The sequence below is a fragment of the Numenius arquata genome, chromosome 17 (genome assembly GCF_964106895.1).
Source record: "Numenius arquata chromosome 17, bNumArq3.hap1.1, whole genome shotgun sequence".
Classification (NCBI taxonomy): domain Eukaryota; kingdom Metazoa; phylum Chordata; class Aves; order Charadriiformes; family Scolopacidae; genus Numenius; species Numenius arquata.
Genome location: NC_133592.1, coordinates 7448178 through 7462414, shown reverse-complemented (window position 1 = coordinate 7462414; position 14237 = coordinate 7448178). Strand labels below are relative to the sequence as shown.

Sequence of the window (14237 nt, the reverse complement as noted above, 5' to 3'; positions counted from 1 at the left end):
GACCGCTGCTGTTTCTGCAGATCCTAAAATTCAACCCATCATCGCAAGACCATCAAACTAAGCAAAAATGGAGACATTGCTCTTTTCTAAAACCCCAGTGGTTTAAAAGGTGGGTTTAATTTCAGTCCTGGGTGTTAGAGGTAACGCAACTGACAAAGCTGAGGTAACGCTGCCGTTGGTAACGAGCTTTACTTCACCAGGGGAGGCTGCCAGAGCAAGTTAGAACAAACAGCCGTAACGCTGTGATGCAGCTCCCTCTTACAAGTTACGTTTACTTTTTTAAAAGTTACGTTTATGGAAGGCAAGAACTAATCCCCAAGCAATATGCAAAACAAGGCATTTATTCTTAGAAAAGCAGTCAGGTTTATGTACAGTGAGCCACGGAGGATGAGTAAAATCCCATATTGCTGTCTTCACGATCCTTCCAACGTGCCTTCCTTGACGATGACTCGTGCAAGGTTTCGTGCAAGAGCAAGTCTCAGCATTTCCACTTTCATAGTCTCGACGTCATCACCCTGGAAGGGAGCAGAGTTTGGGGCAGACGGCTACAGGCAGGAATGAGTTGGCTATAGCTGCTTTTTCTGAGTTTTGGGAAGAAAGGATGTGGGTCGTTCAGAGGAAGAGTGTGGATGTATTCACCTGTCACAGGGACCTCCTGAGAAGAGCAAAAGCTACATTTCCTACTTCTTAGATGAAGACAAGAGCAGTGCCAGGCCTTCTCTTTTCTGGCAGCCACAGAGGTTTGCATGTGGAGCCAACGGCTCCCTGTTCCACGCCTGGAAGGTTTCACAGCTCGAGCTGTTAGATGGCAGCAGCTCAGCTTCTCATTGCCCAGGTCGTTTGCAATGACTTATCTTGGAAAAGCATCACAGCCCAATCCCCGCGGAGCAGCCAGGAGCGGCCGTTATCCCTGTACTGGCTTTGTCTGTGCTTAAATACCTTTTGATGATGCCTCATGGGGCTGGCCTTTAAAAATAACTACACGTACCAGCCTCGGGAACTCGGCCTCTCCCTCTTCTCTGCTTCCATGAAGGAATAGAAATTTAGAGTTTGCTTTCCCCGACCCTCCCCGCAGCCCCACCGATTCGTTATCCCCTTGTCCTCAAAACAGGAGCTACCTGGAGTTTCTGCTTATCCGACTTCCGTGCTGTCAGGTCCTCCAGGCACCGCATCAACTCGTAAGTCTGCTCTGCTGAAAATATCACCTGTGGAAATGAAAGTATTTACTCAAAACAATCAAGTCTGAGGACATCACACAGTCTGAGAGGAAGGGAACTCTTTCACACTCCCACAGATCCATTCCAACCCTTTAAATCACAGGATCAGAGGACAATTCAGGCTGGAAGTGACTTTGGGCGGTCTCTAGTGCCACCTCCTGTGCGAAGCAGGGCCAGCTACGAGGTCAGGGCAGGAGCTCTGGGCTTTATCCAGTCGTGGGTCTGTAATTACCAAACTGTCATTTTCTTGATGGATCTTAAAGCAGAAAATTGGCTTAGAAGAAGGAAGCACACTAGAACAGTCTTCAAGCCGAGTACCAGCAGGAACTGGATGCAGTGTGCGCTTAGCAGATGTGTGTCCCCCTGCCGCTTTCTAAAAGCAGGGAACCAAGTGGAGTTGATTATCCTCTCCTGTGTGCTCCCACTGAGAGGACACCTGGATACCTGTGCACAAGGAACTGCCCCAAATAGTTCTTTTGCACTGGAAATGCAAGTCCCTGCCTAGGGGCAAGAAAAGGGGTCATCGCTTTGAGACGCCTTGTCTGGAAGAGAAGAAAAGGGTGTGGGGGCTCTTCGTCTGGCGTGACCAGCCTGCTCACCTCTTTCTGCTCCAGCAGGGGAAGGGCATCTGTCAGCAGGGTCATCCAGAAGGAGCAAGGAGCGATGTGAGCCGTCATCAGCATCAGAAGCAGCCTGGCAGCTTCAGAGAACCGCTTCTCCCCATACAGCCGGTGGAACTCCCGGTACTTCCCTGCACACGGGTGTTGGTGAAGGGGAAAAGGTGTCAGTCAGACCCGGGTTACTGGTGGCAGGGGGTCCTTTCCTCCCATGAAGCCTGTGGTAGAACCACCCCCACCTGAAATGAGTCTTCAAAGAGTCTGGGGAAATGGGAATCTCGTGCATGAAGAGAGGTTCAGAGGCTGGCTGAAAAGGCAGCCAAAATCCTGTTCCTGGTGAGGTTTCCGGTTTGAACCAGCCTGTTCGCTAACTGGTACTGGTCTGGTGCTGGGTGTCTGCGGGGTGGGCTTAGAGAGACCAGTGGTGTCTGCAGAAACCAGGAGCGGGAGGGGAGAGGCAGAGCAAAAAGACTGTTCTTTTTGCTATCGCAGAGTATCAGGAGGCCTGAAAGGCTTCGTTGTCCTCCTGATTGTTTCAATGGAAACTGAGATCGTTGTTACTGTGGAAAGTTCTGCTTTGGTTAAGAATTAAGTTCAGTCGATGTCCAGCACATGAGAACTGGCTGAGGAAGAAAGGGAGTTTTATTCTGTGGTTTTGTTTATATCCATTGAACTGTCAAAATACTGGAAGTAGTAATTCCCATTCCCGTTCACCTCTGACTGATGCTTGAGCTCAAGACAGAGACATGGGAAAGCTGTCAGCAAAAATACACCTGATGTTTTTAAAACCTCCGAAGGAGAGACAAGCAGAAATATTTTCAGGCCTTTTTCTAAAAAGCAGAAAGGGAGGTAATTTCTTTACAAACACGGTTTATAAACACAGCTAAACTACACATCTTTTGGGCAGACGCAAGGGTCACTAGGTGCATCCCGAGATAAGAGGGATCACCAGTTTGGTAAATCACTGTTAGCTTTTAGGCTTCCTTTAGGATAAGGTTTAAATGAAGGAAACAGAGTTCCAGTTTTGCAAGCTTGGACAAACGGGAACAGATCGAATTCAGGATCCCCCTCGCTGTAGAGCTGGTGTCAGCCAGAAGGGAGTCGGTCCAATTGCCAACAGCTATTCCAAATTCCCATTAGATTTTTGGCCCCAGTAACTGGCTTCCAGCTGCCACGGCTCCAGAGAAGGGTGCGTTTTAGCTCAATTTCCTGCCTCGCTCCATTAATCAAAGGCCACAGAGCAGCTGCAGCCAGATGGGCAGGTACCACAGCCCGCGCTGGTGCCAGCCGGGAGAAGGAAGCCGTGGTGTGTGAAGGAAACCAGCTGGAGGCCCTGCGCTGTTATTTGGCACAACTGCTGCAGTGAAAGGGTAGGAGAGATCTCATGCTTGAGCTGGAAATTGGCACACTGAGCCCGCAAAAGATGGTGAGATTGTGGAGAACTTTATGAAGTTAGTAAAATCATCACATTGTCAAAATAACTTAAACCAGTGGTTTACTCTTCTAAGGAAGCCCCCTAAGGTCTTCCAGATTTTGTTTGTTAGTATTTCAGAGTCTCTTTGGGTAGCGACACAGTCTGGAAAGAGACTAAGAAAGGGGAAACCTAGGAGTGGCAGAATTCAAGGCTGTCCTGCTCAAAACAGCGCAGAACAGACGCCTGCTGTGAGTGCAATTGGAAACGCAGCCTCCCAGGAGCAGGCGGGCTGCATCCCAAATCACCTTCAGGCACTTGCTTTCCCCTCATCACTGAACCAGGCTGTAGCCAGATGGAGGAAGAGACAAATCCAAATAATTCCGTGGAGTTAACTGTGTTCTAAATAACAGATCAGAATGAAAACTGTAGACGCTTCTTACCGAGAAATGTCAGCCGGTCACTAAGCAGCATGGAGGGTCCCAAATTATCAATGAGGTCTAAGTCAGAGAAGCATCCCCTCTCACAATAGTCCTTGAGGAAGCTTGGGAGAAAGGAAAACATGATAAAGGCTCAAGAGGGGAGAACGTTGCCCACGTTTGTTTTGCATCTCCTCCTCCCTCCCTAGAAAAACTTCACCATACAACCAAGTTCCATCTTAAGCAACCTCCTGTGAGGGTTTCAGAAGGCATCAAAACCTCTCCTGGGAGTGGCCAATGAACGGGTGTAACGTGTGTTTAACAGACGTTTTATTTATTCTTCTAGATTTTGTGGTAGTTGAGATCTATTCTTTAAAAGGAGTAAGTGAAGGAAGGAGCACAGGAAGCTGAGGCTGGTGGATGCATAAATAACACTCCCAGATCATAACAAAAGCTCTATTTTTCTGCTGTGTAAAAAAAAAGTTGATAAGCAGCAGGAACAAAAACAATTCTAAAAGCTTTTCATCTGTTTTGTCACAGCCTTCCATTATGCTGCTTTTTTCCGAGCTGCTTCCTGTGATGGTTTTCTTTCACCTTCTGTTGAAAGAAATGTAATAATTCCGCCTCCCTCAAAGAAGAAATGAAAAAACACTGAAAAACAGCTACGGTACTGCAGATGAGGGTACCAAAAAAATGCCATTTTCTAGTCCAGAAGCAGGTACTTGGTCAGAGGGAAAGGCAATCCCAACCTGGCTGCGGCAGGACCACAGCAGAGCGGCTGCCTCTCCCCTTCCTCCGCCCCGCTGGAGCAGCCGCTGCCTCAGACTCACCGATCAGATATCAGCGTAGCAAAAGCCGCATCCTTAGCTCTGATGCTCCAGGACAGGGCAGAGCCCAAGCGATTATTCCGCAGAGCTTTCATGGCCATGATTTTACAGATGCTACGAACTTAGGAGAAAACAGAGGAGAAGAGGGAAAGAATTAAGTTTCAGTAGTTTCACTTGCATCACTACAAGATCTATTTAAGAATCAATCACCTTGTTCATGCATCTGTCTCTGCTCGCAGATCCTCAGCACTTTGAGGGCCTTCTGTTCTGTGTTAAGGGGTATCCGTTCAATATGAAGTTCCAAATACACCCTGCCGTATTCTGGACAGTGGTCAAAGTAATCTACCCCCAGCTGCCACAGGCTGAGGGAAGGGGAAAAAATCATCAGCAATTCCAATCATATAAACCTTAAATAAACACAACAGTAAAGCCACGAGGAGAATCCGAGTCTGCATTAATAACAGTGCTGATTAACTTAGTATTCAGCTTTTTCATTCAGGAAAGGGAACACGCTGGTGTCGTACGATCCCTTAGGGACACCTTTGCTGAAATTCTAACAGCGGCTTCTCTATGTTTTGCCTTTTTACTTCGCTTACACGTAGTTATTTGTTTTGGCTGCCTCAATGTTAGTCTGTTCTCTGAGTAAGAAAAAAAAGTTCTTACCTGTGATGGGAGAAGAGTCCCGAGGCGTACTCTAGCAGAAGGAATTCACGCATATTTGAACCAAAACTGGTAGGGAAGAGAGAAGAGAAACAGGTATTATTATTTGCATATCACTGGAAAAAAACTGCTGACTTTATTTCACAAGTACTTGTAATTTATGCAGCATGTTTTCTCATGGACTATCGTAATAAGCTTTGTACCTCAGGCCTAAGCACTCTGGTCAGCTTTCTCCTTGGCGAGACCTGCCAAATATTTACAGCACTTAACGAATGTGGCTGAGGGAAAGTGGTTTGAGAAGCTGAAACTTCAAGGGAATTCAGGTAGCAAAATTCGATTGCTCAAACTTGTGTTCTGAATAAATTTTAAGTACAGAAACTCTTTTTAGATGAGTTTCTCACTATTCCTAATAATCACAAACATTTGGGCCCTTGATTATATTTCAGCCTGGGGAAAAGAAGGCTCCGGGGAGACCTTATAACGGCCCTCCAGTACCTGAAGGGAGCCTACAGGAGAGATGGGGAGGGACTCTTTATCAGGAAATGTAGTGGTAGGATGAGGGGTAATGGTTTTAAACTGAAAAAGGGGAGATTTAGATTAGATATTAGGAAGAAATTCTTTCCTGTGAGGGTGGTGAGACACTGGAACAGGTTGCCCAGAGAAGCTGTGGCTACCCCGTCCCTGGAGGTGTTCAAGACCAGGCTGGATGGGGCTTTGAGCAACCTGGTCTGGTGGGAGGTGTCCCTGCCCAGAGCAGGGGGGTTGGAACTGGATGATCTTTAAGGTCCCTTCCAGCTCTAACCATTCTATGATTCTATATTAAAAAAAAACCAAAACAAAACCAACAAATCCTGACACTGTACTGCGGCACTGCTGAACAGCGGGTCAAATTCATCAGGTCAGCAACCGCTGCTGCTTCTAGAGCACCTGGGCTGCCTGTAACGCCAGAGGCACCTGCAGCACCTTTATTCTCCATCCTCTGTATACGCCCAAGATGCTCCTTTTCAATCAAAATCCACATGCTGGATTTATCCATCCCTGCTGCCGGTGTCTCAATAATCAATGCAAAGAAATACTTACTAGAGATTGTGAGATTGCAGGAGTTTACAGTGATCCAGCAGGTCAGTCAGATGAGCCACAAACCACCAGTTGCTCAGGGCAATGCTGTATTTTAGCAAGCAAAAGAAAGAGAAAACTAAGCCTACCACTGCCAAGGAACGTGTCAGGTTTTCCACAGGCATTTCTTCCCAATACCGAAGCTGTATTACAGTAAAACGTCTGGTTGCAATGTCCCAGACCTAACGGAATACTTTTAATTGCTGCCTGTTTCACGTATTCTTGCTAAATTCTTTGAAAGGATGATGAGGTAGGCTGCACCCATACCCTCTGCCCCAAATACTATGGGAGTGACTGCACACAGAAGCAATACTGTAGAACTAGAGAATCAAAAACCTTAAAACTCAACCTGCATTCCTTGATCACTTGATGCATCTCAAATTCAAAGGCTGCCATTAAAATCGTGTCTAGAGGCTCAGGGCTGCTTTCTCCACCCAGGAACAGGTCCATACTAGACTGTGGAATGAGATGACAAGACACGATAAATGCAGAAGTTGTGAGATGGTAAAAGGAAGACATATGTTTGGATGCAGCAGCCTCGTTTAGGTTATTTTATGGGAAATAATAGGTCATAGAGACTGAACACGTTAACAAAAAAGATTTTTCCTTATTTTAGCATAAGGAAACCCAGAAAACAATTTGCAGGAACAAGTCTGGTAACATTAGACAGTAGAGACTGCGTCTTCAATTATTATTTGTTTACTGTATCGGGCTCCCCGTCCTCTTACAAATTCCCCCGTCAGAATGAATCTCACACTGGTAAAGAAACTGCTACAGCACGATGACCTGTGTCAACTGCTAAAACGTGTTCGAAACAATGGCCAAAAAACTGTAATTACTGTCCATCAAGATACAGAAGAGATACATAATGTCTTGGGAAAAGTGAAGAAGGACGGTGAACACCGATGGTGGGAAACTCTTTTTGGGTGGCCACCAACAGCTACAGGAATCTGTAGTCACAGGCTCCACCCGGCAGTGATCCTGTCAGCTTTGAGTCTATTACGCCTCTCGTTTGTAGTAATTTTGTATAAGAGACTATGGGCAATAGTCAAACGCTTTGAAGGACTTCAAGAGTTCTTGGCGTATTAGCAGGAACGCTCACATGAAAATAAAAGGGAGGACTGTAAAGGAATATGGAATATTAGTGGTTCGGTTTAAATAAAATTAATCGCTTAATCGCTGAGTGTCAGGCCGCATTGGCAGATTACTCATACAGAACTCAGCATAAGCAGCTGAAGCCTCAGGCCGCAAGCTGGGAACTTTCACCTAGATAACGTGAACTTGTTTTGAACTTCTACTCAGTTACACAAAGGAAGGCCCTGAGACCGGTACAAACCAGGAAATAAAGAAGCTACTACAGTCAGCCCAGGCTGCAACCCGACAAGATAAGAACAGTTAACGGCCGCCTGGTGACAGAGAGAGAATCCAGTGAGGAATAAGAAGACCCCAGACCCTTAACCACCATTGACCAGGTGGCGCGTGTGAGGTGCCGAGGAGCGAGGGGCAGATGCAGAGATCGTAAGCGTATAATTGTCCAGGAATTTCTTTGTTCTGTGTCCCTCTCTGAGGCACCCAGCCTGAGCTGTCCTTGCTGCTCTCCCACTCAAATTATTTGGGGGGGGGGGGGGGATTTTTGCTTGAGACTCTGCTAGGGAAAACGTAGGGCGAAGAAACCTCTTTAACAGAGGAAACATCTTAGAGGTATGTAGCTGCTGTAAGATGTCGACCCTCCCACACTGTAAGTTTCTTTAAGTACTATAACCCTTGTCTTTAAGAAACGGTCAAGAATATAGAAATAATTCTACTGCCTGCCTGTGCATAAAACCGCAGTTCCATTGGCTTCACAGTTGGACGGGAATACAGCAGTCGGGTAACCAGAAAGTGGTACCAAGTAGTCATGAGTTCCTTTTTCTCCAGTATGGCATCCTCATCTCCCAGCAGGATCTAATGGGAGAAAAACATAGGAGGAATTCCGCAAATTCAGCAATATGCACAGCTGCACTATAACTCTTCAGAGGCACTACTCCAACCTTGCAAAGTCGAGAATTTAATCAAAATTAAATAACAAAGGACAAAGATCATTCTCAGAGCCCAGTTTCCTAATCAGTCTTGTGGCCTTGGACACAGAGAAAACAATCTGCCCAGGCTTGCAAAGACTGTTGCAAAACAAAGAACACAGTACAGAAGACTGGCCTGAAATCTCCCGATTCAATGAATCCAGCATCTTGAAGTTACTTATGGCTACACAAGGCTCCTGAGATACACAAGGATGGATCCAATACTTGCCCACTGTTTCCTTCCTTCCCAGCAAAAAAACACACCTTGCAGATGGATTCCATGTGGGAATTGGAAGCAAAAGTTCCATCCTGTAGATACCGCTGACATTCTTCATGCCAGTGTTGCCACTTCAGCTCCATCTCGGTCAGTGTCTGGGTGTTGCCAAGCTGAACAGAGAGAAGATACATGAAATAAAGGAAACACCAAGTCAAATCACAGCAGGCACCTGGGCTGAACTCGGAGTCGTTCATGCTAAAAAGCTAAACACGGGGCTGACATCAAATTTTCCCTTGTCCTACAGTTGCATTTGAAGTGTCTTATTCCACCCACCTAACTAAGGCAAAGGAGAGCCTACGAGAGATTACCATGATGCAGCTGCAGTTTTACCTCCAGATCACTGCAACAGAGGGAAACCCGCTGGAAAAGTCTTAAGAGAATATTCTGTACAAGAAAACAGTTCTCAACACGAACTGTTTCAGACAACTGGATAATGTATCTTGCTGCAAAAATGATCTAACTATGTAATTTTGTCACCTAACAGGTTTTTGCCTCTATGGTTGGTCTTTTGAGTAAGTCGAGAACACAAGTATTGTTACTGTAAAGGATTAAGACTGGGATGTTTTAATGGTCCACAGGCAGTGATGTTATAGGAGCCACAGCAGAGATGAAACAGACTGGACTAATACTGCCATCCCTCTTATCTCTTTTCCCAGTGGAACTGCATGAAAAAAATCCACTTTATACATACGCTGGGCATAGGCATCTTCTTCATCAAGTCATCCAAGATTCTGTACATGTTCACTGAGGTAGGATTGGCGCTGGCTTCCTTGGAGAGCAGGTGCCGCGCTTCATCCAATCGGCCTTGCAGCACAAAGACATCCACCTGCAAAAGACACCGGTCTGTGAGCGCTGCACTGGGCAAGGCTGCAAAACACCCAGGAGAAGCATCAGAGGGGAATCAAAACTTGTGATTCAGGCAAGTTCAGTGGAGGTAAAATGCTTAAACTGCAGGCCCTGCTAATTCAAATACACTGTGTTGACCTCTATGGATCATGAAAGTGAAAGGATCAGGATGGGAATGAGGGTTTGATGATCGTCAGAATGGCTTCATCTTACAACCCATCTAGGCACACAGCAGCAGTGTCCTAGCTATTTGTTTCTGAGATGTAGCCTGACATCGAGTGGGGAGGAGGAAGGCAAAACACACAGGCGTGAATTCTCTTTATTTAAGAATCTTAGAGGTGACTATACTCACCACATTCCAGAAGAGCTCGTGTTTCGATGGATTTTCACTGCTCAGAACTTCACGGACCATGTTGTCCACATCACAGACATGAAGTCGAACCCAGTCGAGGAGGCGAAGCAGCAGGGGACCAGCTGTGTGCAGAGAATCACGGAATTCGTCAGAGTAGTTCCCAACTGTTTGGTCCCAAACTGCTATTTTATGTGCTTCCAACCTGAACAGTTTGACAACCATTAGATGAGGTTTACCAACTGGATTTCTATACCCCACGCTCAAATTAAAAAGGAACAGAATTCCTTAAGTAGCCAGGCGGTGGGAGCACCAGGCGGCTGACACGATTTCTCTGTGGCAAATTTTACACAAATCAGCCGCCGAGTCCAGCAGAAAACCCCACGCAGTTACTCGAAGAAATAAAAGGTGAGTGAGTCAGATCATAAACCTTGCAATGACAAAAGATACCTAGAATGTTTCTGTTTAATTTACCGTTAACTCATTGTTATTAACTGAAAATGTGGAGGAAATCTGGCACTAGGTGATTAACTTTTCTTGAGATTAAGTAATCTACAGTTTGTGAATCTTTCTGCTGAATTCTGGCACTGTGCAAGCAGCGTATTTGTTTGTATAATCCGATTTCCTTAAAAAATTATTTACGACTTTAAAATGCCGGTGTAAACAAACTGATTTCAAAAATGGCATCCTAAAGCTAAAGGAGTTGCACCAGAGAATGTGTAATGTTAGTTGGCATCAACATATTTGATGCTTAATGATGTGTTTATGCTTAAAAGTCAAATAAATTGGCAGCAACTTTTGATATTCCTCTTCTTCGCTACCTGTCTGTTAAAAAGACAATTTAAATTGTAGTGAACTAAATGAGGGGAAAAAGTAGAAGGCAAATCTAGTAGCTTGACATAATTCAATATGAAGAAAGCAGTTTACTGAGGCAGAACAGATATTAAAAGACTTGTTGATACTTGTCATATCTCTAAAACATATTAAAATATTACAAAATGGATGCTATACACATTTTAAACGAATAAATATGCAAACAAAAAGCCCTTCAGTCTTAACATCAGGACAGTTCACTGCTCACCTGCAGCTGCTTCAACAAACAGAATCTCACACAGGTTCCAGATCAGCTCCATTGCAGAGAGAATAGAAACCTGAAAAAAAGCAGGGTAATGTTTCAGATTTAGCAACTATTCCAGTTAGGGTTTTTAACCACACAAAGACATCTGCTGTCCATAGCAATCAGTGAAGCTCAGTCCTGGCCCCCAGCTGGCTTTAGGCTGACAAGAAAACATCACACCTATAATACTGAATAGATGTTTAAGAAGTGGCAGGGAATCCAGATGTTGGGCATCCTTTTATTATTTTACAAATACAGGATCTAACTATTTATTCCCATCTATTCTTGGTCATGAAACACATCCAATATACTAAGCCAGAGCTAAAACTAGAACGCCTTCCTGCCACAGTGTTGGCCCTGATGAATTTACTGGCCGGTGATTCATGTTCAGTTGTGACTGTACGACACGACTGCAGTTACCTGAGTGCTGTACTGGCTGTGCAGGGCAGGGTCCCGGGCTGAGACTGAGGGAAGAATAAGGAAAAGTCAAAGAGCAACATATTTACCTTCCACAGCCCTTTCTGGGCTCATAAATAAAGACAATACCTGATCATACATCAAGCACAGACCTAAATGAGTGTACACGTGGCAAAGCAAACTTTTATACAAAACTTTACAACTTTTTTTTATTAAATCCTGTGCAAATCTGGGTATGACCACAGGGCACGGGTGGAAGGGAAGAGTAAAATCTCCCACTTTTTGGGGGGAGCAAGCTGTTAATTTGGACTCAGTTTCCCCTAAAGCCACACACACTCCAAGTCCCCAGAAAATCAGTTAAAAAGTTAAAACACAGTGGAAAAAAAATATCTGTGAGACCAGATTTACAAACCAACTTGAAAATCTCCCTCATGGAAATAGTTTTGATAATCACTGAAATCTATGTGTGCTATTTTACAGTAGTTGCATTACCTTACAATTGAAATGCTAATTTTATAATCATAAATAGCATTTCCTTTTATTGCAGTAAGAGAAGAAACAAACTTACTAGCTGCCTGGTGCATGTCCTCCATACAGGCTCTTATCACCGATCGGTAGTTTTTACTCACTTGAACCAATCTGCCAAACACAAAAAGGATTTGGTTAGAGAGCACTGATTGAGTTTCAGGCTCACGCCTGTTGTCCACTGAAGCCTTGCCAGTTTCTCTGCAGCAGTGGATGCTCCCAGTACTTGGGTGAATCTCATGGGAGCCAGCAAGGCTGTGTGCGGCGGTTGCTGGTGTTGTGGTTTAAGCCCAGCCAGCACCTAAAACCACACAGCCCCTCGCTCACTCCCCCCAGGTGGGATGGGGGAGAGAATGGGAACAGTAAAAGTGAGAAAAAATTCATGGGCTGAGATAAAGACAGTTTAATAAGTAGAGCAAAAGGGATGTATAGAATCAAACCAAACCCAAGGAATTCATTCACTGCTTCCCATCGGCAGGCAGGTGTTCAGCCATCCCCAGGAAAGCAGGGCTCCATCACACATAACGGTGACTTGGGAAGACAAATGCTGTAACTCCAAATGTCCCCCCAATTCCTTCCCCACCTTTATTTACTGAGCATGATGTCATATGGCATGGAATATCCCTTGGTACACTTAGGGTCAGCTGTCCCAGCCGTGTCTCCTCCCAACTTTTTGTGCCCCCCTAGCCTGCTCGCTGGTAGGGTGGCGTGAGGGGCAGAAAAGTCCTTGACTGCTCAGCAACAACCAAAACCATCAGTGCACTACCAACACTATTCTCATCCCAAACCCAAAACACAGCACCACACCACCTGCTAGCAAGACAGTCAACTCCATCCCAGCCATGACAGCTGCCTATATGTGTAATGGTGCTGGTCAGTAGGGTTATTGGAAAGATCAGGACCTTGTTTAGGGTAAAATTACCCTAAAACTGTCATTTTTTTCTGCACTGCTGCTGATTACAGTGGCTCTGGGCAGTCTAGGTGGATGAGTCAATGGCATTTGCCTGGCTGGAGAAGGAGCAGGTCGGTGGGTTCCTTCCACCCTCCCGCTCCCCATCCACTCACTGCGCTTTCCTCGACTTCCCCGCCAGCTCCTCCTCGCTCCGCTGGAGCCCCACGAAGATCCCGTGCGACTCGTTGAAGAGTTTCCTCAAGGTCTGGATGTAGATGTCCTGATCCTTGCGGACCACGAAGACGCAGGAGGAGTTCTGCCCTCCATCCTCGCCGCCTACAACGCAACACACCCGGCTCAGCGCACCGGGCGGCAGCGCCCGGCCCGGCCCGCCCCGGGACGGGGACCCACCTCTGCGGCCGAAGAGGGTCTCGCACACCAGCACCTCGGCGGGGCCCCAGGCGAAGCACAGCTGTCTGGCCGACGGGTCGGCGCCCGGCACCACCTGTGAGGGGAACGGCGGCCCGTCAGAGGCTCCCGCACCGCCCCGCACCGCGCCCGCACCCTCCCCCCCCCCCCCGGCCCGGCCCTCACCGTCAGCGGCGGCTCCGCGTCCAGCTCCTCCATGGCGGCGGCCGCGCTCCCCTCACGCCTCCCGCCCGCCGGGGCGCGGGGAGGCCCCGCCGCGGCTGCCCGCGCCGCTGCCTGCGCTGAGCCCGCAGATCCGCCGCGCTCCGGCGCTCCCCCCGCCGCGCTGCCGGCCCCGGCGGAGGCGCCGGTTCGAAACCGGGGGAATGGAGCCGGCGGGCCTCCGCCGGTTCGGGACAGGCGCCGGCCCCTCGCCCCGGAAGCGGCTCCGGCTTCAAAGGCCCCGCTGGGGCGGGCCGGGCCCCGCTCTCGCCCGCGGCTGCTTCGAGCCCGTCCCTGGGGCCGCCTGGAGCCCAGTCACGCAGCGGCTGCCCCGGGAGGGTCGGTTGCTGCCCGGCGGGGCCGAGGTCCCCTCCGAGCGGCTCTGCCTCCGGGGGGTGCAGCCCTCGCAGGGCCTGGGGCGGGGAGGAGGAGGAGGAGGAGGAGGAGGGAGGGAGGGAGGGAGGGATGGATGGATGGATGGATGGATGGATGAAGGGATGAAGGAGGCTGCCCCATCTCGATCTACTTCATTTTTTTGTCTGGAGGGTTTTATCACTGCGTGGGCGCGGTGTTGGCCAGTCAACGCTCTTCGTGTTCACTTCATTGCCTCGAAATAACCATTTTCTCTTATTTCTTTACACACTTGCAGGTGGGTGAGTGGTAGAAGGTGACGTTCTCCGGAGTAGAGTTCCTGGAGCTCTCCGGCAAGCCCCCTGGAAGCTTTCCCTCCAGTCTGCTCTCCTGCCCATCCCTGCACACTCCTCGCTTTTTTGCCTGTTCCTCTCAATAATTAACTCGTTCAGTTACACACTTTTTAAGTAAAATATTAGCAGCGCTGTCTTGCTGAACTCACAGCTAGA

General features: G+C 47.5%; 1 protein-coding gene across 2 annotated transcripts; it reads right to left on the bottom strand.

The window, feature by feature from the left end:
- Nucleotides 1-320: 320 nt before the first annotated feature.
- Nucleotides 321-13412, bottom strand: NUP85 (nucleoporin 85). Of its 2 annotated transcripts, XM_074160399.1 has the most exons (19): nucleotides 13342-13412; nucleotides 13159-13252; nucleotides 12921-13083; nucleotides 11899-11969; nucleotides 11334-11377; nucleotides 10878-10947; nucleotides 9800-9921; nucleotides 9293-9427; nucleotides 8589-8711; nucleotides 8080-8211; nucleotides 6617-6723; nucleotides 6232-6315; nucleotides 5155-5220; nucleotides 4702-4853; nucleotides 4495-4612; nucleotides 3689-3789; nucleotides 1817-1968; nucleotides 1119-1205; nucleotides 321-515 (listed from the first exon to the last, which is right to left on the bottom strand). In XM_074160399.1, the coding sequence occupies exons 1-19, from the start codon at nucleotides 13372-13374 to the stop codon at nucleotides 414-416; spliced, it is 1956 nt and encodes a 651-aa protein (XP_074016500.1). In that variant the 5' UTR covers nucleotides 13375-13412; the 3' UTR covers nucleotides 321-413. The 2 variants fall into 2 exon arrangements, with proteins under 2 accessions (XP_074016500.1, XP_074016499.1); XM_074160398.1 differs by having other exon boundaries at nucleotides 325-515; nucleotides 12921-13252; nucleotides 13342-13374.
- Between the last annotated feature and the right edge of the window lie 825 nt (nucleotides 13413-14237).